Source organism: Alternaria arborescens, assembly GCF_004154835.1.
Source record: "Alternaria arborescens strain FERA 675 chromosome Unknown contig_6, whole genome shotgun sequence".
NCBI classification, from domain to species: domain Eukaryota; kingdom Fungi; phylum Ascomycota; class Dothideomycetes; order Pleosporales; family Pleosporaceae; genus Alternaria; species Alternaria arborescens.
In genome coordinates, this window is record NW_021167861.1 from 43324 (window position 1) to 69130 (window position 25807).

Sequence of the window (25807 nt, forward strand, 5' to 3'; positions counted from 1 at the left end):
CGAAAGCCCTCAGGACGAGGCTCCACCACCGCCATGGCCGCACGGAAACTCCAGCAGGAGATTGACAAATGCTTCAAGAAAGTCGCAGAAGGCGTCGCGACGTTTGAGAACATATACGAGAAGATTATGCAAACGGGCAATCCCTCGCAGAAGGAGAAGCTCGAAGACCAGCTGAAGAAGGAGATCAAGAAGCTGCAGCGGTCGCGGGACCAGATCAAGACGTGGGCCGCCATGTCCGAGATCAAGGACAAGAAGCCACTGCTGGACCACCGGAAGCTCATCGAGACAGTAGGGTGCCCGCCGTGGCCTGGCATGATGGGATGCTGACATGTGACAGCAAATGGAGCGCTTCAAGGCCGTCGAAAAGGAGATGAAGACGAAAGCATACTCCAAGGAGGGGCTGCAATTAGCGTCCAAGATCGACCCCAAGGACAAGGAGAAGATGGAGATGGTCGAGTTCCTGCAGCAAATGAACGAGGAGCTGGAGCGGCAAATAGAGACCATCGAGGCCGAAATCGAGACGCTGCATGCCAACGTAAAGAAGACGAAGAAGGGAGACAACTCCAAGGCGGAGCGGATAGCAGAGCTGGAAGAGTCGGTCGAGCGAAATAAGTGGCATCAGTCCAAGCTGGATCTGCTGCATCGAGCGCTCGAGAACGGCAACGTCGAGACAGAGCAGGTCAAGGGGATCGAAGACGGCATCAAGTACTACGTGGAAAGCAACCAGGACCCTGACTTTGCCGACGACGACACAATGTACGATGACTTCAACCTGCAAGAGGAGGAGGCCATCTTCGGCTTGGGCGAAGGCCTCGACCAGGTCTCATCGCACGAATCGCAGTCGGTAGCAGATAATGACGAGTCGGACATACGACCACCAGCGCCAAAGCCAAAAGCGACAGAAGCTGTGCAACAAGCAGCGAGACGGCCCTCGACACAGATGAAGTCGCCATTACCAGCACTAGCAACGCTGCACACGCCCTTGCCTGGTGCCTCAAATACCACGGGCAACGCCATGAAGCCCGCGCCGATACCCACACGGACGACGGGTGAGCCTTTGAAGTACGCCTCGGCCGCTGCCGCTGCAGCTGCGAGTGATAAAAATGGAGTGGGCATTGCCCCTTTGCCACCACCACCGGGAGCTGCCGCGGCACAGTCAGGCCTTGCTCCTGGCGCACGCGCAAGTGCTACGAGTTCTCCAGCCATAACACATTCCCAACCAGCCGCCCGCACACAGCCAGCCGAATCCGCACAAGCATCGCCAGCTCCTGCGGCAAGTATACCCGCTACGCCTGCTGTCGAGAAGGAGACGCTTTCGCGCGCTGCTTCGTCGGATGATGCTTCAAAGTCCAGCAGAAGAACACCGGCTCCTGAACCTGTAGAAGAAGAAGAGTCCTCGGCTGCTACTCCGCCGTTAACAAATGGTGAATCCCATGCTGAAGAAGACGAGGAAGAGTCAGTATATCACCTTCCTTCAAGCTTACAGGATCTCCTGGATTCCTTCGAAGCGACTAAAAATGACATATCCGGCTCTGCAACAAAACCTCCTGATGAGCGCATGCTAGCAGCATCCATGGCTACCGCGCCGGACTCTGCCGACACTGAGGCGCCCCGCCACTACCGTCCCCAGAATCCCTATCCGTTTACGCCCGCGCACTACCCGCAAGAGCCGTTACCAATCTTCGATGATCCTCGCCTATACTCCCGGATCGAGACCGACGCTCTCTTCTATGCCTTCTACTATCGCCAAGGTACATATCAGCAGTACCTGGCAGCGAAAGCACTCAAGTCGCAAAGCTGGAGATTCCACAAGCAGTATCAAACATGGTTCCAACGACACGAAGAGCCAAAAGCGATAACAGAAGACTACGAGCAGGGGACGTATAGATTCTTCGACTACGAGTCGACATGGTAAGTACCTAATTCCGTCCACCAGCCTCACGTAGGGCTGTCGTATGACAATGTCGCGCCACGCGGTGCTATTTCTGCACGTCATACAGAGCTAACCTTATTTCAGGATGAACCGAAGGAAAGCAGATTTCCGATTTGCCTACAAGTTCTTGGAAGATGAGCTATGAGCCGTAGGTTACTTTCTTCTTACCGACCCGCATGCTCGGCTTGGTAGTCGCGTTCTGTATCAAGTATTAGGTAGTCTTGGAATGGGTCCCATCTCGGGCGATATCTGTTTGCTCTTCGGATCCGAAACCTTCTCCTGCCCAGGCTCCGCTGCATACTGACCTTCACCCACAAACATCAGATCGACAATGGGTAGAACCATCTATGGTGAGACATCATGCATGGATCAAATGGAACTTATTGAGGCTCACCTGCCAAGCGCAGCCCCAGCCCGCTACAATTTGACCCGCCAGGGGTGTCGTAGCGGTCTGAGCGCCGGGCGTAATCTGACATGATGTGGCTAACAGCTGCGGAATGTGCTCAATTGGTCGGCCTTGGGTTACGCTGGATTTCGCCCCCAATCGCGTGGAGACTACAGGGCTGCAGGGGGAGGCTGGTCGCTCTCCACTGGCCGCCTTAGCGAGAATCCTTCCGTAACGTTCAAGCTTCCATTACGCCCCGTTACGCCCGGCAGCACTAAGTTGTGCATGAATTTGAGTCGAGCGGTTACAGCGTCAATCATTTTACGGCATTCATGAGCCGGTCAAACTCCACCAGGTTGCGGGTTAATTGACCCACTCACAACGAGCAGCAGGAATGAACGAAGAAAGGACACAAATGGGCGTTTGATGACAGCTAATCCGCTCGGGGCCGAGCGGTCAAGCCAAGTTCGAATTCGATCGCATTAGAAGCTTCATCAGGATAGCGCTTGTTCCCGCAATCACGCTGTCATCTCAAGTGTATCGAGCGTTCCTGTACCAAGATGTGATCAAGAGCCAACCAGAGAAGTGTAAAGCATCTCGAAACTCCCAGGCCGGTCCCCAGGCTCCAGCTCATATCATGCAGCTAGACAGGGGTCGAATCCTTCATCGTGGAACGAAAGTACGGGAGCAAGACACGCATGCACCAACAGTCACACAGCGGCCCATCCACCTACCCGCTTATGTGTTAATCGGTGAACTTTGCCCATCATGAATCCCGGCACACAAAGATCAGAATACCAACCTGTATGCATCGGACTATTCTAGCTCTCTGCCTTGCCAAGCAATGACAACGACAAATGAAATAGTTGCTACAGTTCAATTAAAGTTGGATCGGGGTCTAGGGCAGTCGCCCTGCATCGCCATAAGACAGCGGAGACGACACAGATCTACTATCGTCTTCCGTTGTGCTTCCTGCTTCTTCACTTAGATCATTATTTCACCGCCCCGATCTATCCACCACATACCGCAAGATTAGGCCTTTTGATTCAGCTCCTACTTGATTTTCCGGTGTCGGCACGGGCACTAGTCGTTGTCAGCCCTATACCGATAGTCGTGTGGGGTACCACTACACTGGTATCGACTTCGCCTCGCCATCCTACAAATCCACCTCAGCAACCTTGGACTTCTATATTCAAACATTTGGCCTCTGGCGTAGCGTCACTTACACAAAGGAGATCAAATCTTACGAAAGATACGATCGCCACACACATCCGGCCGAATCCGCAACCTGATTTGCTTTCTCGCCTTACCACACTTCTACTTTTGTTCGTCATCACCATGTTGGTGCACTACGGTTCGCATGGAGATGCCTTTGGGCGCCCTGATGGCTCATTTCCTCCGAAGTACCTGTGAGTCTATGCAGTCCCGTTCATAGCATAAGCCGCGGGGTGGCAGTGATCGGTCTCCGTTCAAGAGCAGGAAAAGGGTTATCGCACTTATCTTGATATAAGACTCATGACCGTTCCACGATAGTAGAAGCATCAAAATCATCAATAACATCTAACCAAGGCTTCATAGGTCTCTTGAGCAGGTCCAACTACGGCCTCGAAGACAGTCTTCAGTAACTAGCACGAGGAGATCATCCAGACCACAGAAGCTACGCATCATCACTTCGCCCGTGGCGCCCGCCTATCGCCCTTCTAGTGCTACCACCCGTACCAAGAAAACAAAGTCGATACGTCCAAAGCAGGAACAACCGCCTTCGCCCGCCATGTCCGGATACAGCGTAAGTGTCACTCCAGTATTTACAGCAATCTTCGGTGTTGACTCGTATGATCAGTACTCCTCGTCCGACCAAGGTAACTACAGCTATCAAGCCTCTTATCCACACTCAGGAGTGCCACAATATACTCAATCTCAAATCAATGCCTATTACGCACAGTATCAACAATATCCACCTCAACCATACCAAATCATCCCAGACTATTATACGCAACCGGTGACTGTTGCACATACTGCTGGATATCAACAACCAGTAGCCAGTGGGTATGATGTTGGAAGTTGGCAAAGTCACGGCGACGATCTAGGAATGAACACATCGCAAGGCCCAACTAGGTAAGCACTTTCCCACCCAAATTTCACACTATCATGCTGATATCAAAGCAGAAGTAGTAGCCGCACAAAGTAAAGTTCCTCCATCCGCTTGTGCGTTCATCAGCTAATCATGCTCCCAACTTACAGAACATGGACCTGCGATATCCCCGGCTGCTCCTCCTCAGCAAACTTCACCCGTCTCGCGGACCTTCAGCGCCACCAATCCACCGTCCATGGTGTCGGGACTCCAGAATACCCGTGCAACGTGCCCCGTTGTAACCGCGTCGGTGACAAAGGATTCACGCGAAGAGACCATTTAGTCGAGCATCTACGCAACTTCCATCACATCGACATTCCTAAGCGGAGGCCAGGGGAGAGAAGCGCATTTCCGTTTGGGTGGCCAGAAGGCGCGGGAGGTTCTCATCAGTGAGTCCATCCTTCAAAGACGGAGGAAAACAAAAGGGGGAGATGAGGAAGAGGAGGGCTGATTGGGTGTGCATAGGGATGACAGGGGTAGTACTGGAATTACAGGAGGGGGCGAAGAGACGATGGGGCATGCTACGGGTAGTGCTCAGCGTGTACGAATGCTTGGAGAGGTCGAGGGTGGGACTGTACGAGCATTGCCACAACGATCAACAACAGCAGCGATATCAACAAGAAGCCGTTACGCCGGCATCACACGAGCCAGGATCGCCAAATCACCGTCAAGAAGAGGAGGCAGGGCCGGTGGACGCAGCAGGGGTGGCAGTTCAAGTGCAGGCATCAGTCGTTTAAGCGCATCGTCATTACCGGCATTGTCTTTATCAACATCCGCATCAACGTCGTTATCATGGCGGAACGTTCATCAAGAACACGAATTGCATTCTTCATCAATTCAATTACAGAATGACCCGCCACAACCGCAACGGCACCTCACCAGCGCGGAACTTGCCGCACAAGATATGCTGCTTGGACTTGAAACAGGCACCGGAGACTTATTTGGTGCACCAACCCCTGGACCGGAGACTTATCCTGAGCGGTAAAGGTAACATTAGACGAAAGGCAGGGTCTCGCTCGAGGTGGTTGCGGTTCGCGTAATTTCCCTATTCTCTCGTTCATCACATTGTTTTGTGATTTCTTTGATCTTTTGCATAGCATCGCGTGGTCAAGGCGGGGTATAGATCATGATCGGGCTAGCATGGCGGGCCTCGAGGGCGTTTTGGGAGTTCTCCTTGGTTTCTTACTTGCACTTTGTCCATTCGCTTTACAGTAGTACATACAATATCGAAACTAGTTCATGTATACGACGTGGTTGCAAATCGGACCGTAGTGCGCAAGGTACACTCTATACGAACAGACCAATTGTAATTGCGCATGAATGGAATCCGATATTCATCCGTTTAGGCAGGCACTCCACTCGCTACTTTGGTCGCGCATCAGATGCCTGAACAAAACTAGTTCGGTGGAGCTTGCCTATCAACATCGTGAGGGTCTCAGCAACGTTTGTAGGATCAACATCCTTGTTGACTCTGGTGATCGCTTTCGCGTAATTCGGAGGAACTGGAGCCCGTTGATACCTACTCGCTATGGTGTTATATGCCGAGTAGAGATGTGTTGGTGACCGTGCCGCATAAGCCTCGCTTCACAGTCCTCCCCACAACAAGACAATGCGACATTGCGCACATGTGAGCTTTATCAAGCTGCCCGGTGCGGAGTGAATCTGGTAAGGCTTTTGTAAGCCAGCAGAGGAGATTACGTCAATGATGTGCAGGCTATCCGAGGTAGGCATTGCATTGCTGGTATGTTGACACTGTGCCGCCTAGGCGCATGTTTCTTACTCACTCCACGTTGCGGCGTGTGCCTCTGGTCGCCTTTTACCATGGTGTCGGTGCCGAGTCTGGTCGGTTGGCTGGAGGGCGACGAGGAGCTGGGTCGCAAGAGGTAACCCATTCGTTGGCGGTGCCCTGGAGTTGGAACATGGGGCTGGACATGGAGTTGGACATGGAGTTGGACATGGGTGCGACACCAACATTGCCGCTGTCACGGATAAGCCGACGACCAGTGGAAGCGAGATGCCTATACTCGGGTCCAGAATACATGTATACACTTATGCGCGCAAGACACCGAACTTGTGATAAGGTTCTGTGCCGTATGTACTCATCTACGAAGCCCTGCGTCTTGAAACCCCGTGCATGGCCTGCCACATATAGACTAGAACCGAGGCTGAGGTTGAGGTCCAGCAATAGGCCCATTCGCGGGAAACGATCCGCTGGCACCTAAGCTCCACGTGGTTGTGCCACTTTCAAAATGCGTGCATTGCATGGAGCATCTGGCCTTGTGATCCTTTCATCTATTCATATCCATCTAGATCCTGCAGTGCGGCGAACGGTCGCGGTGCACGAACGTTGTCTGCGCCGTAGCTATTTCGAACGCTGAGCGGATACTCGACCGTGGGGCCGCCATAGTTGAGCCGCATGAGCCTCAAAGATGTCTCGGAAGGCCTGAAGGGCCATTGAGGAATGTCTCGCTAAGGTAGGGCTGATGGAGGGGCTTGAAGAGCAGCCACAAGAGCCAGCAGCTGAACTTCCTGCTGAACTCCCATCTGCGTTGCCTTCTCACGGATCAGTTCATTGACGACTTTGCGCGGTTCCGCACGTGTAATTAGTTTTACCGACGCGAGGACTACCGTGCCTTGCCAGCTGCTGTACCTATCCGTTCCAAGAGAAGGTAGGCGTACATACGACCAATCAGCGACAGGGCTATCTGGCTTACACTTGACGGATGATAGGTAGGTACTGTGCAGCTGGCGCGTTTGATAGGGAACGATGTGCTTTTGTACACTACGGCAGTAGGAAAAGGCACGAAGATAATGATTATGTGATTGCTCGAGCAAGGCAAACTGCAATGACGTAGGTCATGGTTTAGCGCACTTTGGGCAGCCACCGAGTCGGAAAGAGTCGTATGGATGAACATCTGACACATGAACGTCGCCTCCTGCACACCCTTGGTACCAACGTCGTCCTACTTTTGCAACCTGTAGTTTGGTTGCCTTCTCCTCTGACTCATACTCATGTCTTTCAAACCTCACCTGTATTATTTCACACCTGATTTTACAGACTCTTTGCCGTTGCAATAACTGCGTTTTCACCCTGCGTTCCCCGCAATCTACTGCCAGCACGACTGCATTCCCCGCGGGCCCGAACAACAAAAATACGCCAAACTTGCCTCTCAGCAAGCACAAACCACCCACAATCTACAAATCACGATGCGCGATCTCCGGAAACAGGCTCTTGAGAGCCACAAGACCATGTCGCGCAAAGCCCGTTCGCGCGTCGCATCTACAACTGCCTCGAAGACAACTTCAGCAGTTGGATCGCCAGCACAGTCACGCGCCGCCAGTCGCGTCCGACATGAACATGACTCGGAGGATGAGGACGACTTCAGCGACGGAACTGCTTGGAGGTGAGTTTGACCGCGTCCATGACTTTTTATTTTTCCCCACATCGCGACCGCACCGGTGACATCATCGCTTCACGACTTTGGTATATGAACACATTAACATATACAACAGCACAGCATCCATCGACGATGTCCTCAACGGTGAGGATGTGAACATACCTGAAGACGCGTGGAAGTCTGAGCTCAACACGCGCATCGAGCAAATCACCAACCTCAAGCGCAGCAGCACCGAAGGCCGCACCGAAAGCCTAAAAGCATATGCCCACATCCTCAAGGCCCGCTATGCAAGGGACGAGGTCGAGGGGCATGTAGCGGAACTGGTGTCGTCGATGATTAAGAGCATCAGGCAGGAAACCACAGAGGCCGAGGTCGTTGAAGCCCTCAAAGGTATGAGACACGCGCTACAGCAAGTAGACTTTACTAACGGTCGCCAGCACTGGCTGTCACTGCCGTGACTCTTGATTCCGATAGCATCTACGATGACGTGGCCGACCAACTCAAGCGCTCGATACAGTCTTCTTCTTCCATTGCCATCAAAGTCAATGCGATCCACACCCTTGGCACAACTGCCTTCTTCGCCGGCGCCGGCGACGGTGAGATCTTGGACATCATGAACTTGTTCATCGAGATTGTCGAATCGGACGGCGCATCCATCGATGCACAAGACGAGGGGAACGTTGTGATTGCCGCGTTAGAAGAATGGGGTCTCCTAGCGACCGAGATCGAAGACCTAGAAGAGGAAACAGAGGCTGCAATGGAAGCTTTCGTCGAGCAGCTTGAGAGTGCTGACTCTGGTGTTCAGATCGCAGCAGGCGAGAACATTGCACTCCTCTACGAAAAGTCCCTTACCCCACAAGAAGAAGATGAGGACGCACCAGAAGACGAAGACTCTGACGACCCAGAGCACGTTCGTAATGGCGAGCGATTAGTGAAACGTTATACTGTCTACCGAAGACAAGACCAGCTTCTACATACGCTCGACGAACTCGCCAACGTCTCCACGCGCCGTATCTCCAAGAAGGACCGCAAGGCACTACACTCGTCCTTTGCAGATATCCGCAACACTGTCGAGAAGCCTAGTCGCGGTCCTGCTTACTCCACGGCTCTACATGAGGAGACTGGCAAGGCCTATGGAGCGGGCAGAATGAAGGTCAAGATCAACAAGAACGTGGAGGTCCGGATCGACAAGTGGTGGAAGCTGCAGAGGCTAAACGCCCTGCGACGGACGCTGCAGGGTGGTTTCACTTACCATTACGATCAGAATGAGATGGTCTCGACGGCTCTTCCGTTCTCTATGTCTGCAAGGCGGTAATGCGGTTAGTCGGGGTAAATCTTCTCAGTGTTAATGTTGATTCCACAAGTGACTTCCGTTATTGTACGCGTGGATGGCGTTGTTGGAGCTATTGTTTCGTACTACAGCGAGAGATTGGTGAGGGAAAGAGGTAGACTGGAGCCTGAAGATCCGGGTACGAAGAAGCTCGTTTTATAGAGTTCATCCAGTATTCAAGTCAATCCCAAAGGTATACGCTATACTTTACGCCAGCATAGTAACAAAAAATAATGTGTACCTTGTAGGGTGCAGCATGACTGTTGTAGAACTTGACAAGAATAAACCTCTCCGGATAGCAAAGCGCATTTTGCATCCATGACATTACTTGCTCGTTTGGGTAATCTTTGCGAATTTAATGTCGAGGCTTGCCGTATAGCCTTCGGAAGGTACGGTCACAATGGAGTCCGGGCATTGCCCCGCGTTGCCCCTCATCGCGAGCATCGCGTCAATGTTTACAAGATGCAACAAGATTCAGAGAAAGGATATGAGGAGTGGCCGCGCACTGCAATTAAACAGTAAGAAACTAGCTGCCATTGGAAATTTAGAAACTGCAACCAACCGGATTTCGGCTCTCCGAAACGTCGTATCGGTGTGTAAATGCGGGCTTGGCGCGGCATGAAGGTGTAGCTGTAGCTTCGTAGAAAGTTCTGGACAGCTTACCACCACCGTGCTTTTCTTCAGTCTTGCACATAAACTCCAACTCTTCCAACTCTTTCAATAGCCCCAGTGCCGTTCCCCTCGTTCATACTATTTCGAATTCCTCACATACAACCAAAGGGATTCAGCGACCATGGCTGACACTAGTAAGTAACTTTCATATGAAGCTCACTTCTGGGCTTTGGCGACCCAGAGAAAATTGGAAAGTGTGCTAACAATATCCAGAGCGCCCTCGCGTCTTCTTCGACATCGCCATTGGTGGCGTCAAGGCTGGCCGCGTTGCCTTTGAGCTCGTACGTCGCCCAACTTGTCACGCAAACCAGCGCAATCCAACCAGTTTGAACACACCATTAACAATGTACACAGTACAGCGATATCGTTCCTAAGACCGCCGAAAATTTCCGCGCACTATGCACAGGCGAGAAAGGTGAAGGCGCATCTGGAAAGCCTCTCCACTACAAGAACTCGAGTTTCCACCGTGTCATCAAGGGCTTCATGATCCAAGGCGGTGATTTCACGCAGGGCAACGGCACAGGCGGAGAAAGCATATATGGCGAAAAGTTCGAGGATGAGAACTTTGAAAAAGTGCACGACAAGCCGTTCCTGCTGAGCATGGCCAACGCCGGTCCAGGAACCAACGGCTCCCAATTCTTCGTCACCACAGTGCCTACGCCGCATCTCGACAAGAAGCACGTTGTCTTTGGAGAGGTCATCAACGGCAAGAGCATCGTCCGTACGATTGAGAACCTCAAGACACAGAGCGGCGACAAGCCTGAGCAGGACGCTACCATTATCGAGTGCGGTGAGCTTTCTGGCGAAGACTACGACAAAGCCACCGAAAAGATCTCCGACGCAACCGGCGACCCCTACGAGGACTTCCCCGAAGACCAGAAAGCTAACGCAGACGACGAGTGGAAAGGCGAGGAGATACTCGAAATCGCTACGAAGCTAAAGGACATGGGCAACGACGCCTTCAAAAAGGGTGATCTCAAACTCGGCATCACAAAATACCAAAAGGGTATCCGCTACCTCCACGAATACCCCGCCCCTCTCGACGACGACCCGGCAGATCTCTGGCCTAAACTCCAGGCACTGAAGATTTCGCTATACAGCAACTCTGCGCTTCTTCAGAACAAATCGGGCCAGTTTGGGGACGCGGCGGAGAATGCAACAAAGGCGCTGGATATCGAGGGCATTACGGACAAAGACAAGGCCAAGGCGTACTTCAGGCGGGCACAGGCCAAGGCGGGCAAGAAGAACGAGGATGAGGCGTTGGCGGACTTGCACGAGGCGGCCAAGTATGCGCCGGGCGATGCGGCCATTGTCAAGGAGTTGGATGTAGTGAAGAAGAGGGTGCAAGCGAGGAAGGAGAAGGAGAAGAAGGCTTACAAGAACGCTTTCAACTTTGACTAGGTGGTTGGTTATGCGTGGGGGAAGTTGCTTCGACCAAGTTCAAAGTATGGACGTTGCGCTCGAAGGTGTAAGGAAATGGAGTGGGTTCAGTAGTAGAGAGAGAAAAACACATGACAGATACCAGTATACCTACCTACTCATCTATGACTATAATATCATTTTTGAAAGAAAAAAACACTTTATACAAACCTTTAGTCATTGCGTACAGAGTATAGTTTAGTGTTAAGCGATCAACATTGATATCTATGCGTAAACAAAACTGCAAATGCTATATACAAAAAAAGTTCAACAACAACAACGACAACAACAAAAAAGGACTGTCAAGCAAACGTTCCCTCCCCCCGTTTTGCCTGAAGAAAGGAATCAAACCGGTCATCGCTCTAACGCGCCATAACAAGAAAAGAAAAAAGAACACATCAAATCGTGCAGCAAAACCAGCCACCGTGTATGCAAGCTTTGCCGACTTCTAGCCACCAAGAAAATGGCTACACACGTGTAGTAGGAACAAAGCTTTTCAACATCCAGCTTTTAAGTAACCAAGCTTTTTGAATTTGCCTGTCCGAAAAAGAGAGAAACAAAAGTCCATCCCTAGCAGAATGTAAATGACATTCGTCACGTCGGACTTGCCTTGTCCAAAAGCTCCCCTGCACTCTTCCTCCTCTTGATCTCCCTCTTGGCCAGCGTCCTCGGACTATCGCCTCCAGTAAACCAGCCATGTAGTCAGAACTCGGAGTCATCGCGATGATTGTCGCGTTCTTCTCCGCCTCCTCTATCGCGGTCACGGCCTTTTCCTCGTACGCTGCCAAAATCAACATAGCCTTCTCGGCCCAAGGCGCTGGCCCCGCGTTCGGTGCTGCGTTCCCGTTCTCTGTCACGATCCTTGTCTTTGCCTTTGTCTTTGCGGTTCTCTTTGTCCTCTTTCTTGTCTTTCTTGTCCTCTTTATCCTTGTCTTTGTCTTTACGCTTGCCTTTTCGCTGGAAGGGGAGGACGCCTCGGAAGCCGCGTTCCTTCTTCTCTTTCGTTGCCTTTTCGGAGAAGGCAGGGAGCGCGGTTGTATATTCCTCTTCTGCGATACTGCCATTTTCGCTGCCCTCCATACTCTGACCGCCTGCTGAGCGAGGTGGTCTTCCGACGAGGGAATTCGTGGATACAGTGGCAGGTCGCTGTTGTTGGTTGATATGGGCATTGGGGTTACTGTAGTTGAAGGACTGGGTTGATGTGGATGTAGAGATCGTGGTCGTTGTTGTCGTAGTCAAGGCCTGTGGATAGGAGGGCGCGGGAGCCATATGAATACCGTCGCTGGATCCTGGAGGCGTGTCTTCGTTTGCCGATGCCGATGCGCTTGCGGATGCAGATGCGGACTGTGAGACATTCACCGAATCGTTTCCTGTTGGTGTATATTGACCCGACCATTGCTTCTTAGCGAATGGATTCGTGTAAGATATTGTGGCCGAACTGTTGCTCTTTAGAGAGCTTTGAGAAGCTGAGATACTCGAGTTTTGCTGATGCCGTGTCCGTGGTGGCGGTTGCATTGTTATGGGTGTGCTGGTAGACGAGGAGGAATAGTCGACATCACCATTGTTTGGAGATAACGGAGAATCCTCAATCTCTTCTTCCTGTATTGGCCCACGATTCCTCGTTGCTGCACCCCTAGACGTGTCGATCTGCGCACCTTGTAGCTGCTCGACTAGCTCCTCCCACTTGACACTCAGTGACGATGACGGCCGTTCAGCGGGTTCGGCGCGATTCAGGCAGTCCTTGGTGCGCTCGTTGAGAGACGAGCAGATGTTGTGGAAACGAAGGAGATCACCATCAGTAGCCTGAATATCAGGCGCGCTTTTCTGGGTGTTGTCTAACCAGAGGTTGACGAGCATTGCAAAATTGCGCGAATGGTCGATGAGGTATGGAAGTGACGGGAATCCCTCTTTGAACGTCGGGGGCAGTCGGTGGAGAATGGCGATCGGGGTACTGTACGAGGGTGGTATCGGCGGTGCGGGTTGCGACGTTGTCGAAATCGAGCAGATGTCGTCCAGATACTTCTTGAACTCTTGCCGATGTGAAGTGAGGAAGGTGTTCATGGGCTCCATCCATGCTTCTTTGGTACCGAACGAAGACATGTTTGCCAAACCTTGTAGAGACTTTGCAATGAGAGTGAATGTTCTTCGAGCTTTGACCTTGGGGTGATCTGGATGGACTGTTAGCATTGGAGCGTGTTATAGACAAGGACTGCGCACCTTTCAAAAGGCCGAAGAGTTTCGGGTTCAACACCGCTGGGACGAAGAAACGTAAGAACAGGAACCCAGAGACACTGCTGTACTGCACCGTCCGTAGGTAGTCTCCGTATCGATCGTCGGCACACGCTCTAATGTGTCTGAAGATCAACCTCAGTTCTTGCGGGCACCGCGACACGGAGTTGTAGATGGCTCGCCAGACTTCCTCGGTGCAGTTGATCAACCGCCTCCAGTTCCGCTCCATTTCGTGGGGTGAGGTCACCTTGTTCGGGTCGACCTCACAATCAGGATCCTTAGTGTTGATCTCTCTCAGTTTCTCGCTCAGCGTTTCCTCTAAGTACTCTTTGCCAAGACGCCTCATGTGCAGGTCCAAGGACTTGGTAAGCAAAGTATTGCCGCGGAAGAGTAGATTGGCCTCCAGCTTGGCATTGTTGCCCATGTCTCGAACGAAGAGCTCACGATCGCTTGCAGAACCAAATTGGTTGGCCAAGGAGGACTCGTTGGATTCGCTTGATCCCAGTCTCTTGCTGAATCGCAAGCGGCTAGCAGGTGACTCTTTCAATGTGCCATCGATCTCTTCCTCAACAAGCGCGCATATCCACTCGCCAGCGGCTCCAGACACCTGGAAGATGTTCAGCAGGTATTCAGACAATCTCCTAAGCTCATTCGGGATCATCTGGGCAATCTGGAGTGTTATGCCGTTGGAAAACCGGTGCAGAAGCTCGGAAAGTGGGTAGTAGTCGCGAGCCATGAGGATCGCACACTCCTCGCTGCTGACTTTGACCAATACCTCACCGACGCTATTTCCATACATGTTGATGAGCGGCCACCACTTTTCCATCTCTTGGTTCGGGCCGAGGTCGTCCAGGTAGATATCCGTCTTTCCTATGGTCTGGTCGAAGGAGATACCGGCGTATCCGCCCTCGGAGACATATGGATCGGAGGCGGTTGCCTCAAACCCGCTCTTTTCGGTACGGTTGTAGCTTGGCGGTCGCTTTTTCAGTAGCAGTGAGGCGGTGTGTAGAGCAGGCAAGTCCAGAAACTCGAATTCCTCTCTCCAGAAAGGATTGTTGCCCTCGTTTTTGACCATGGTCCGCGAACGCGTCTCTCCATCTAATAGTACCTCGACGAGATATCCACCCGGATTGGTTGTGGCGGACGAGGACGGTCGTATTGGGGTTTGCCCATTGCTATCAGCAACCTTGGGGCTTACGGGTGGAATCAGTTTTGCTTCAATAACTCTTACAAATAATGACTTCTCCATGCGGAACATGTCTTGGGTGCCGAAAGACGGCGACAGAGTGCCGTCGTCGGTCATGGCGCCGTCCGACTTTGGGCCGTATAGTTGTGGAACAGTAAAAGCACGTAGGAGGACTATCCAAACCTCGTACAGGACTCGTGACTCTAGCGATAGGAATATAGGTCGTAGGATTGTTAATGCAGGAGAAGAAGCAGCGGTGTACTGGGGATATATGGCAATGCAAAACTCGTTATCCAAAACGGAGGGATCCAATCGTTGAACAGCACATCGGGAAAGCTGGGAAAGCTGAACGGTAGAGACTAGGGTGACATCAGTGTCGGAGTAGAGCTTGAGCTCTCCATTTTCACGGAGTGTGCATGACACTCTTCGCCAGCGACGCGAGCCATGGCTCTGGACTCTGTAAGCCTGGGGCCGTCCGCCAGCACCTGTGCCTTTGGGTGTGCCTGTGTTGCTATATGTCACACTTGTGTCCCAGTATATCATCTTGCCAACCTTGATGATGGGCGCTTCCTTCTTGGGCGAGTCTTTGAGTAGTGACACCTCGGAGTGACGCCTGCTGTCTGGGAGGCGACGCTCGATCATGACGGGTGCCTGGGGCTTGGCCATTCTGTTTTGTATGCCCTTTGGACGCATGGGCGACCAGCACAACAAGGCGGCAAACCATGAGTCAAACTCTTCCTGTGTTGGTGGGCGCAGATGGACCTCGAGTTTGGAGTTGTGGACAACGACATGGATGTATGCCGTGTAGGCCTCGCCGTCGTATGCGCTCTTGACATGGCAGCCACGTAGGTCGGGTATCAAGGTGCGGGTGTAGGACGTGTCGTTCTTGGGTTCGTAGACGAGACTGCCGGCCTCGTCGTTGATATAGCAGTACGACAGCGCCCAGGGGTTCTGCTCACCCCTCCGGAAGGCCAAGAGACCCTGCATCTTGCCGCAGGTCGAGCGCATGAGGGCCTTGAGCTTCTTGGCATCTGAGGCCGGTACGGGCGACACCCACGACTCGGGGGGCACATTGGAGGGGGAGAGGACGGGCGAGGTGGAGCGGTGGGCCTGTTGTTGATGTTGATGTTGCTGCTGCTGCTGGCGTTGCTGTTCCTGCTGTTGCTGCTGCTGCTGCTTGGAGAGGCGGCTGCGGCTGTTGGTGCTTGAGGTCCGGGGTGGGGGCGGCTGCTGCTGTGGTGGTGGGGAGATGGTGGAGATGTGGCCGATGGAAGTGACGACCGACTCCTCGAGGCTCTGGTAGTTGCTCTGGGAGCTGGCGACGGAGCCTATGCGGTGGCGGCCGGTGCCAAAGACGTTCGAGGGCGAGCGGTCGCGGGTGCCCCTCTCCTCGAGGGTGCGGGTTCGGGGCCGTGTCTGCTCGCGCGCATTGCGGTACTCGGAGTCGCTGGATGCGCGGGCGACGTAGGCTCGCGGGTTGCCGGTGCGCTGGGAGAGCTGGCTGTTGTGGGAGCGGGGGCTGTTGGGCGGGGACTGGAACGTCGTCTGGCTGGGGTAGCCGTCTTCGGGTATCGTCGTCGTGGCCGTGGACGACGTCGTGGGCTGCTGCTGCGGCGTCGGCGTGTCGTCGGGGGTGACGGTGCGTATCGTCTGGGGCTGCTTGCGGTACTCGTCCCGGGCTCTCTCGTGGGCATTCACATTGACATTGTTGTTGTACGGCAAGACTCCCTGTGCGGCCTCGGACGCACTCACCTCCCTCCTGTTCCTTCTCTGCTGGTCCATGGATGCGGACCGCTGCTGTGTCTTGTGCTGTTCATTGACACACGGCAGGCGGCCCAGCTCTTGCAGCAGGTAGCCGTTGCGCTTCGTCTAGGTCGCGGACAACGGTCGGGGGCGCTGCGAGACTGTATGTCGGTTCCGTATGGCGCATCGCATGCCTCGTTGCGCGGGCAAAATGGTCTGTCGTTAGGTAGTAAGAGGCCCACCGCCCAGCCCTAGCGAGCAGACATGGCACCCAGCATGGGCGAAGACTAGGAGACGGCCTTGGCGCTGATATCCATCGCCTAATCACCGCCCCGGCCCCCAGCAGCATACACAGGACCAAGCTGACGTCCAGGGCGTCTGTGCCTGATTGCCCTCATCTATCCCACACACATGGCACACCACCAAAGCATGTCCATAGAGCAAACACGTAGATAATAGCATTGGTATCGAATAACTGCTAGAAAAAAAACATCGCCACATCGCACATGGATATCTGACCAACCAATAACCCCTCCCTGAGCTCCCAACATTGTCGAAAATGAAATTAAGAACTTCGTTTCAGTGCATTCATGCGCAATCTCTCCACACCCTCACTTGAACGGATGCTTATCAGCCGCGCTCTCCTCCAGACTCGCTGCGCTCAATGGCTGCGAGCGCGCGCCGCTAAGATCGCCCGAGTGCGTCTTGCGCAGTGCTTGTCGCATCGTTTCAATCTGGACTGGCAGCTCTTCGCCCGATGCTGGGTTGGGGCTACCGAGCACTATAGGGGATGTAGGACTCGCGGGTGACCGCGTGCGCGCCAGATCCGCATGCTTGGGCGAGGCTGCTCCACTGGTGGTTGGCGGCGAAGACGCGGCAGACCTCACTGGCGAGGGCGACCGGTTCGCCGTCGATGACAGGCTCATAAACTGCAGAGCCTCGTTGGACGTGGCACCCAAGACTTCCTGTCTGTCGTGCTCGACGTGTTCTGCCTGCACCACGTCTGCGAATGAGATGAAGCTCAAGCGACGTGGATCTGCCGTGTCCAGTGAGCCGTACCCAGGCGCTGTCTCCGTCACCTCAGCATGGCTAGAAGCCACCGACTCTGTGTGAGGCAGAGGCGGCGAGTGCAGCGAGTCGGTTATGCTGCCCGCGACCGCAACAGCGGCTGGCTGATGCGCCGTGTGTGTTATGATCTCTACTTCGTCGGGGTTGAGGTGCGTGTCTGTAATGGCCAAGGATGTCGCATCCAACGCGGGTGGTATGTGGTCTTCTGTCTTGATGTGTGCAGGCACGTCGGCCGAGGGTTCAGGCTCCTGTACGTTGCGCTCGAAGATGAGCGACGATGCTGGGCTGTGTAGGCCAGGAGAGTTGGAGCGGATGCGACGACTGGGAGATGCGCCGATTGGCAGCATGCGCGGGCTTCCTCGCGGTGACACTCGTTGTTCGGGCGGTGACATTGGGGGCGAGGGCAGCAATGTTGGCGTCGTGGTGGTGGATGCAGTCTCTGTTGGCTGTTTGCTAGCCACGCTCTCCTTCTTCCTGCCCAGGCCAAACAGCTTCTTCCCCTTGCTCAGGATGCTGCCATCGTCGGTAGCCTTGGTCTCGCTCGATGCGGTCGCGACGGATGCGGGCGGGTTGTTGGGCGGCTGAGGGGCTGCGGCTGTGTTGCTGGATGCGCTCATGATGGTCCCTTCTGACAATGTCGCGGTGTTGGAAACGGTGGAAGATGCGAGATGCGCGTCCTGTACAAGAAGCTGCGATTCGGGCCTATGGCAAGCAATAAACCTGTCCTTGTGTCGTCACGCGGTGGCTATCGTCGCTTTCAAGGAAGTTGCCGAGTGGGATACACCCTTGACCTGCAATCAAAAATGGCAGTTGGGCGTCTTTTGCTCAACAGCAAACAATCTCAAGCGTCTCAGTAGAATGTTTTGATGGTATATGCACAACCAGGATTTGGATAGAGCTCAGTGTCTTGTAGAGCGTTGACAGTACCCGTGTTGACACTCTACCATCCCTCATACTTTGGGTTGTTGATCGTCACGTGGCGCTGACGTATGCGCACAAGGTTTCAGGGTCCCGAATAGCTCTCCTGTCTCCAGGCACATCCCCTAGTCTAATCTCGCCGTTCCCGCTATCCAATGCCTATCGCCATCTCACCCAACAACGCCAGCTTCCAATGTGCGACGAGTCTCGTCCATGTTTCAGGTAGACTGTTCAATCTCACTTCCCTTCTATGACGGGACTTCTATGATACTGTGCAAGCACATCTAGTCGTTGTACGTCTCACTGGCCAAATTTTGGTCGCTGCTAGTTCCCTTCATGCGAACACATGCAGACCATTACACGCTGGACAGGCTCTGCGCTCCAGTCACGACCTCCGCCTTTCTTTTTCCATCGAGTCCACTCTATGGTTGAACCAAGTTTTCGTTATCGCTCAGCAGACTCTCGATTACCATGTCAGCAAGATCCCCGCTCTCGATCGAGAGTCCAGCAATACGTCGACAGGTCCAAAGACCTGACAATTGGGTGTGTCTCGTGGACAACGAGATTTCTCTTGATCCATGCCGCAATCGTCTTGGCTTTTCCACCCAGTCAGCTTAAGAGACTGGCGCGGGGCAGCTCGCTTGGTAGTGGCTGAACCGCGAAACACCAACATGGACTAGCCGCGGGTAATTATATTTGATGGCATCCTTCCTCCCTTGCATACACATCACAGGCCGTCCTCGCTTCCTCATACTTGTGGCATCGCTACCAACCTTTCTCGGGCTGACAATGGCTTTGTGCGCAGAGTCAGACATTGCCGGCCGTTTCTTTAGTCCATGAGAGACACGGCCACATGTCTCCGAAACTCGTGAAGATGGTATCTCACCGTACCTCACATTCGAAACCTTGTTGAGATGAAGAGCCGCTATCGACTACGCCGCATCAGCTTTGGTGATTCTGGTTGGCGGCTATTGATCCATCGCTCGGGAGCAGACACTTATCGCCTAGATGATCTGACACACAGGAGTCAGTACTCGTCCAAGTCAGCTCAGCAGCATGACCGAATACCGTGCCGTACGGCAATGATAAGTTCCGTAAACGTGGTTACGCAAGGATAACTAGATGATGAAAACATACAACGTGATCGATCTCACAACAACTATGTCCATACTAACAGATTTTCGACATCTTGTACAGAGCTTAGAAACACATCTTTCGCCATCACAGCGGCGACCGCATCGTCTGACATAGGTTGATTTGACATGTGTATAGACCGACGGTGGGCATTAGTCGTAGAATTTGCGGATGCCGAGAAACGCCTTGTTTGACCAGGTTTGCCATGTAGTCGCTACGCTTCTAACGCCTGGATCCCCATCCGTGGCGTCCTCGTGGCTCACTAGTGCTATCCCGGACGTTGGATTCGAGATCAGCTAGCAAGCCTGGGCCATGAACAGCTCGTGCACCCTCGTAACATACACCCATGGGCATATCCCCAGTCTTTCGAATCTGCAGCGTCCACTTCAGTTACCATCCGGACGCTCCATTCACATCTCGATGTTGGGCAATCATGGGTACCGTCAATGACTTCTTTAAACCGTACGATCTACGGCCTAAAATCTTGATCACCGAGCTCATTCTTGCGAGTCTTTCAACGATGGTGCTTGCCATTCGGTCCGTTTCCTCCACATAACGTTTCGCTGACATCTCGCTTATCGATGTCAGCTTCTGTACTCGGAAATGTATTGTAGGAAAGGTCAGCCTAAGCGACTACATCATGGCGGTCGCATTGGTGAGTAAGGAACCCGCTCGGCAATACGCGCTTGCAGACATTTAATACAATGAAGCTCTTTACATGGGGGCTCTGCGCTTGTAACCGTTACCAGCTCTTTTTCGGTTCTGGCACGAAGAGTAATCCAGAAGTTCCGTCAACGGTGAGTATAGTGTTTTTGTCCACTGCTATCTCTGATGGCAACATGCTAATGAAGACCTGAAGGCCACAAAAGAGGAGACAGATGCATTCTGGGAGTATTGGCTGTTCGGGACTGTGGCATCATGTGAGCAATTGTCCTAGCCTGTAATTGACCGCATTAACCATGGGACAGGGTACGCATATCACATTGGCTACTTGTTCATCATGAGCCTTATAAAGCTCTCTATCTTGTGTTGTGAGTTATATGGCAAGTATATGCGATCAAGGGATGCGCTGACATAGTCACTTCATACTTAGTCTACCTTGGTTTTGCGACACAGCGAACCTTTCGAAGACTCGTCATCACATCGATTGTGATTGTCGTCGTAATCGGCATCTACTGTATCTTCATTGTGGCCTTTCAATGTCTCGAGAACCCGTCTGACGCCCTATCCCCTGCAATACTCTCAGGTTGGGGTGATGGTCACTGTTTTGACCTGAGAATCGTTCTCTATTGGCAAGCAGGCTGGAGTCTCGGATCTGGTCTTGTCGTTCTGCTTCTACCAATGCCGATTCTACTTGCGCTGCGCATGCCAAGAGGCAAGCGCTTGTCCGTTATAGCAATCTTCGCAGTGAGCCTGCTCATTCCGATAGCGTCCGGAATACGACTTTGGAGCCTGTTCCTCTGGGCAAATAGCGGAGATCTTGCTCGATACTATAGCGCATACATCATCTTCTGGTAAGTGAGGCGTCCCGACGACGTAGATACGAGGCGAATACTGATGCTATGTTGCTGGATATAGGTCCCAAGGTAAATCATGTCTCTACGAAATGCATGTGAGACATTCGCTAACTTCGTATCTTCACCTCTGCAGTCGAGATCAATACTGCGATAATGTGCGCTTCCGCACCATCTATTCAGCCACTCCTCAAACGCATGATCAACAGAATACCTTCTGGCCGACCATCTCACAGCCCATCGTACTACTACGGCGGACGTACTTCGCTGCCCGGGCTTACTGCTGTGGAGACGGAGAGGAATCTGCGGAGAGACAGAATCGATATCCTAGAGACACCAACTCGGACCTATGGTTCCTCTGGAGGCCATGCAAATAACCAATCTCATGATAAAACGAGCAGTTCCTACAACACGGAAGAGGAGGACATTAGAGCACGGGTCCGCGCGCTTTCATGTCCACCAACCGTATACTTGCGACCCACGTCATCATCCTCTATATTCTCCCTCCCTTTGCAGGCGAACAACAATATAGAGGGTGGCTGATAATTTGCACCATGCTCTGTGTTTTGCCCACGAGTACCTCCCCGGACACACGAGATTCTAGCATGGCAGCACGAAAAATTGAGCGTAGACAAAAGTATTTCTAGGCTTTTCTCGCTTATCTCAATCAGCAAACAAAACCTTTCGACTTTGCGAGTTTGGAAGATCAGCAACGAAACTGGTTCCGGAGTCAGTGGTGTAGGCAACTACTTGATTGCAGTGTGTGTACGTCCGACTCAGCCTCCAGGTGCAACACGAGAGCTGATTTGAACACTTGTCGCATGGGCCCCTGCTTATCCGTCAGCCACCAACCCTGCTCATTCTTGAGGGACCCGGTTCTCGGATGAGGTAAGCCGCCCCCAAGAACGCAGTATCGTGTAACGTTTGAACATGCGATTGGTCTGGATGGGCCGGCCAATGTACCATTGTTCGAAATCGTCGCAGGCTGAGGTGACGAAATGAGCAGACCGTGAGAACATGCTAGCAAGCTGAATGGTGGAGTAAGATGTATGTATAGTGGTTTGCAGCTCTTGCTCATTTGGTTCATGAGGGTGATCAGCCATTCGAGGGGCTGATACAAATATTACACTCTCCCTTGCAAGAGCTGATGACCGATATGAATACCTAAATGCCATTGGCACCTGTTGCCGTGGGGCTGATATGAAACCTCAGCCTTGCCGTTCCGATCGTGACGCAGAATACGCGGCTGTTGTATGCACATTCTGTTATTCTAGCTGAGCTTTCCCGTATATCTTGTGTCTTTCTCTTTCTTTTATCGCATGTCTCCAGAATTCACCAAGCTGTCAGGAACTCATCTCTAATTGTGTTCGAGCCATGGGTGTCTACAGCCAGAGCAAACCTGAACCTTACACATACACGCCAGGCCTTCCACAACGCGCCCTCATAGCGGTTTTCCATGGAGTGAATAATATCATACCATGGCATAAGCTGCCTACCTGGATCGGTGTCCTCAATGTCGCCGCCTTCCGCTACGAGCTACGCCAAAAGAACCTGCACGATGTATACCCCTCTCCTAACGACCAAGGTACTCTTGGATGTCCACATCTGTCTGATGAGCAGTATTTGCATACTCGCCACTCAGATGGTTTGTTCAACGATCTCTCAGCACCAAAGATGGGATGCACAGGTATGCGATTCGGCCGCAACGTACCTCGCGCACACACCGCAAAGCCAAGCGAGGAGGAACTCATGACACCAAACCCACGACTCATCAGTGAGCAGCTACTGAGGAGGGACAACTTCAAACCTGCAACAAGTCTGAACCTGCTAGCTGCGGCGTGGATCCAGTTCCAAGTCCACGACTGGTTTCAGCATGAGAATTCCGCCTCGGAAACGTACAATGTCCCGCTTCCTGAGGGTGACAAGTGGAATTCGCCAGACGGCAAGATGAAGATTGAACAGACCCAGCCGGATGCCGCGTTAGATAAAACGGACAAAACAGCCCCAGCATACAGAAATGTCAACACACACTGGTGGGACGGCAGTCAGATCTACGGCAGCACCAAACTACGCACAACCGAACTACGCGGGCAGAGCAAGAACGGCAAACTCACTGTCGATACCCAGAAGATCGCTACCTTCCTCCCCCGCGACTCGAACGGAATTCCTCAAACAGGCTTCATGACAAACTGGTGGCTAGGTTTAGAAATGCTACACACACTTTTTGTCCTCGAGCACAACACCATCTGCGACGCCCTTGTCACTGCCTATCCCTCGTGGAGTAGTGAGCGAATTTTCGACACAGCCCGCCTAGTTAACTGCGCACTGATGGCCAAGATACACACGGTGGAATGGACACCAGCCATCCTCGCGCATCCCGTCCTTGAGATAAGCATGAACGCAAACTGGTGGGGTGTCCTAGGCGAGCGACTGTACAAGCTACTCGGTCGTGTATCCGCTACTTCAGAAGCCATTTCTGGAATCCCAGGGTCGAGCGTAGAGCATCATGCTGCCCCGTATGCGCTTACCGAGGAGTTTGTAAGCGTGTATCGTATGCACGCCCTCATACCTGACACGATCGCTTTCTTCAATTCCAGGACTGGGGAGCACAAGACCACACATCCCATTGGCGATGTCGCCTTTGAGAAAGCCAGAGCGCCATTGGAGAACGATGCTTTGGATTTCTCAGACGTGTTCTACAGCTTCGGGGTCAACTATCCAGGTGCTATTACGCTGAACAATACACCAGACTTCCTACGTGATTTACACACTCCAGATGGCCGACACATTGATCTTTCTACTATTGATGTCCTCAGGGATAGGGAGAGAGGGGTTCCGCGTTACAACGCTTTTCGTCGGCTTTTCCACTTGGCACCTATGACTTCCTTCCTCGAGCTCACAGCTGGTAACACAGTTGTTGCGGAGAAGCTGGCGGTCATATACGAGGATGATATTGAGAAGGTGGACTTACTGGTTGGTTGTCTTGCGGAGCCGTTACCGGCGGGCTTCGGATTCAGCGATACGGCGTTTCGGGTATTTATCCTCATGGCGAGCAGGAGATTGAAGAGTGATCGATTCATTGCGGGCGATTGGAATGAGAAGACGTATAGTAAGGTTGGTATGCAGTGGGTACAGAATGGGGGGATGAAGGATGTGTTGGGGAGACATTTCCCAGAATTGGAGAGCGTGTTAGCGAAGAGTGGAAATCGTAAGTTCAACTACATACTTGAGATGGGCGGAGAAGATGCTAACAGGAGAAATAGCTTTTGCGCCTTGGACGATGAAGGACGCGAGTAAGAAGTATGATGGAAAAGAGACTAACGCGTAGCCTGGTGGTAAAGGGCTAGGCTGAGAATTGCGCTTCACCAGTAGCCTCCAGTCGTATTATCAAACCTTTTCTCGCCAACAGTGCATTTGAACAAACTGCCAGATGTTTCTACGACCAATTCATGACAAGGGCAGGCCCGGGTTGTAACCGTTAGTTGTGGTTCTTCAGTAAAGCGTATGATGAACCGCCTACTCGGGATCTTGCTGCTCTTTGATACATGTTGCTTGTGGGATGCTGAAGGAGAATGAAATTGCTTTTGTGAATCGGGTGTGGATGGCGAACCAAGATGATGGGACGGGCTGGACCAAGGGTTAAGTGAGGACTGATCGGTATAGCCATACTTGAGCATCGTCAGGAATGTGCGCTCTTGGTATTGTCCTCGTCTAGCGTCGAGTCACAGGGGCTGTATTTGGTTTTGCTAGGGTCAACATACCCTACAGAGTATGCATATGATGGGACAAAGCCTGCTCAAACATTCCGTTGTCTGAAAAGTCGGGGCCTGTCCAATCTCCGTGTCTGCAAACTCGGTTCCTACGGAGTTCGCACGAAACCCGCATTCAGCAAATCCCGCCGTCTTACACGCCCGGCGGTGCTGTATGTTGAGAGGTGTGTTCGATGCCTGAACATCGATGTATTCTCGGTGCCTAGAATTTGAGGTTTCTTGGTGCCTAAACGCCACGGAGTCAAGGATACTCAAAGCGTTGAACGGTTATAAAGCCATGGCCCACTAAAGTAATCCTACTTGCTTGGATTGGAGAAATGGCACATGGGTTGTGAACGTGGAACGTTTTGTAGAGGGAACCGCACTCCTATTGTTGTTGATGACGCAATAATGCCCAGCAACTGGCCGCCAGTGATAGTTGCGCCGAAACGCGAAAGCATTTGCCATTGTATGAGTGGTCAATAGAACAATACGAGGTACGCGAGGCCCAGGACATTTTGTAATCTGCGATTTTGCGCGGGGGAAAGGGCAGCCCTGGGCTCAGCACGCAAGCTGCTGACATCGGCGGCATATGGTGCCCGAGCACCGGCCGTCAGTCCCACCCGAGACGCATCTCGCACTCGCACTCGTCGTATCCGGTCAATACTCTTGCAGCACTGCACGCTCACCGTAACGGAAAGTTATGCGTCAAGTCCGACTATGACTGTCGTCCGCTTTAGGCAGACATGTTTACTCCCGAGTACACTCGTATATGTAGTGCGTTTTCTTCTCTCAGCGCCTTCTCGATGTTTTTCCAACGCGAAGAACAGTGATTGCCTTCACTTGCTTAATATCCATCGTGTCCTCATACAGTCATACTATCGCCACTAGTGAACGCGTCATTTGTCCTTTCGGTGCATTTAGAAGTCTCAGTAACTCGTTCACTCGTTCGCTCGTTCACGTGCTGGCGTTGCGCAATCACCCATCGTATCAGCCGT

At 52.7% G+C, this 25807-nt stretch overlaps 8 protein-coding genes across 8 annotated transcripts; 5 read left to right on the forward strand and 3 right to left on the reverse strand.

The window, feature by feature from the left end:
• Positions 1–33: 33 nt before the first annotated feature.
• Positions 34–2078, forward strand: AA0111_g3206 (hypothetical protein; the record flags this gene model as incomplete). Its single annotated transcript, XM_028649065.1, has 3 exons — positions 34–288; positions 338–1911; positions 2018–2078. The coding sequence occupies 3 exons, from the start codon at positions 34–36 to the stop codon at positions 2076–2078; spliced, it is 1890 nt and encodes a 629-aa protein (XP_028509106.1).
• A 2011-nt stretch (positions 2079–4089) lies between these two features.
• AA0111_g3207 (hypothetical protein) lies at positions 4090–4506 on the forward strand (the record flags this gene model as incomplete). Its single annotated transcript, XM_028649066.1, has 2 exons — positions 4090–4433; positions 4485–4506. The coding sequence occupies 2 exons, from the start codon at positions 4090–4092 to the stop codon at positions 4504–4506; spliced, it is 366 nt and encodes a 121-aa protein (XP_028509105.1).
• Positions 4507–6265: 1759 nt separating this feature from the next.
• Positions 6266–6490, reverse strand: AA0111_g3208 (hypothetical protein; the record flags this gene model as incomplete). The annotated part of the gene is made up of 1 exon (XM_028649067.1): positions 6266–6490. The coding sequence occupies one exon, from the start codon at positions 6488–6490 to the stop codon at positions 6266–6268; it is 225 nt and encodes a 74-aa protein (XP_028509110.1).
• Positions 6491–7656: 1166 nt separating this feature from the next.
• AA0111_g3209 (hypothetical protein) lies at positions 7657–9162 on the forward strand (the record flags this gene model as incomplete). Its single annotated transcript, XM_028649068.1, has 3 exons — positions 7657–7853; positions 7963–8237; positions 8285–9162. The coding sequence occupies 3 exons, from the start codon at positions 7657–7659 to the stop codon at positions 9160–9162; spliced, it is 1350 nt and encodes a 449-aa protein (XP_028509109.1).
• An 808-nt stretch (positions 9163–9970) lies between these two features.
• Positions 9971–11250, forward strand: AA0111_g3210 (Peptidyl-prolyl cis-trans isomerase D; the record flags this gene model as incomplete). The annotated part of the gene is made up of 3 exons (XM_028649070.1): positions 9971–9983; positions 10063–10130; positions 10204–11250. 3 exons carry the CDS (start codon positions 9971–9973, stop codon positions 11248–11250), a joined length of 1128 nt encoding a protein of 375 aa, XP_028508876.1.
• A 720-nt stretch (positions 11251–11970) lies between these two features.
• On the reverse strand, positions 11971–16465 carry AA0111_g3211 (hypothetical protein; the record flags this gene model as incomplete). The annotated part of the gene is made up of 2 exons (XM_028649071.1): positions 11971–13436; positions 13486–16465. 2 exons carry the CDS (start codon positions 16463–16465, stop codon positions 11971–11973), a joined length of 4446 nt encoding a protein of 1481 aa, XP_028508877.1.
• Positions 16466–17037: 572 nt separating this feature from the next.
• Positions 17038–18111, reverse strand: AA0111_g3212 (hypothetical protein; the record flags this gene model as incomplete). The annotated part of the gene is made up of 1 exon (XM_028649072.1): positions 17038–18111. One exon carries the CDS (start codon positions 18109–18111, stop codon positions 17038–17040), a length of 1074 nt encoding a protein of 357 aa, XP_028508874.1.
• A 4323-nt stretch (positions 18112–22434) lies between these two features.
• Positions 22435–24388, forward strand: AA0111_g3213 (Alpha-dioxygenase 1; the record flags this gene model as incomplete). Its single annotated transcript, XM_028649073.1, has 2 exons — positions 22435–24268; positions 24324–24388. 2 exons carry the CDS (start codon positions 22435–22437, stop codon positions 24386–24388), a joined length of 1899 nt encoding a protein of 632 aa, XP_028508875.1.
• Between the last annotated feature and the right edge of the window lie 1419 nt (positions 24389–25807).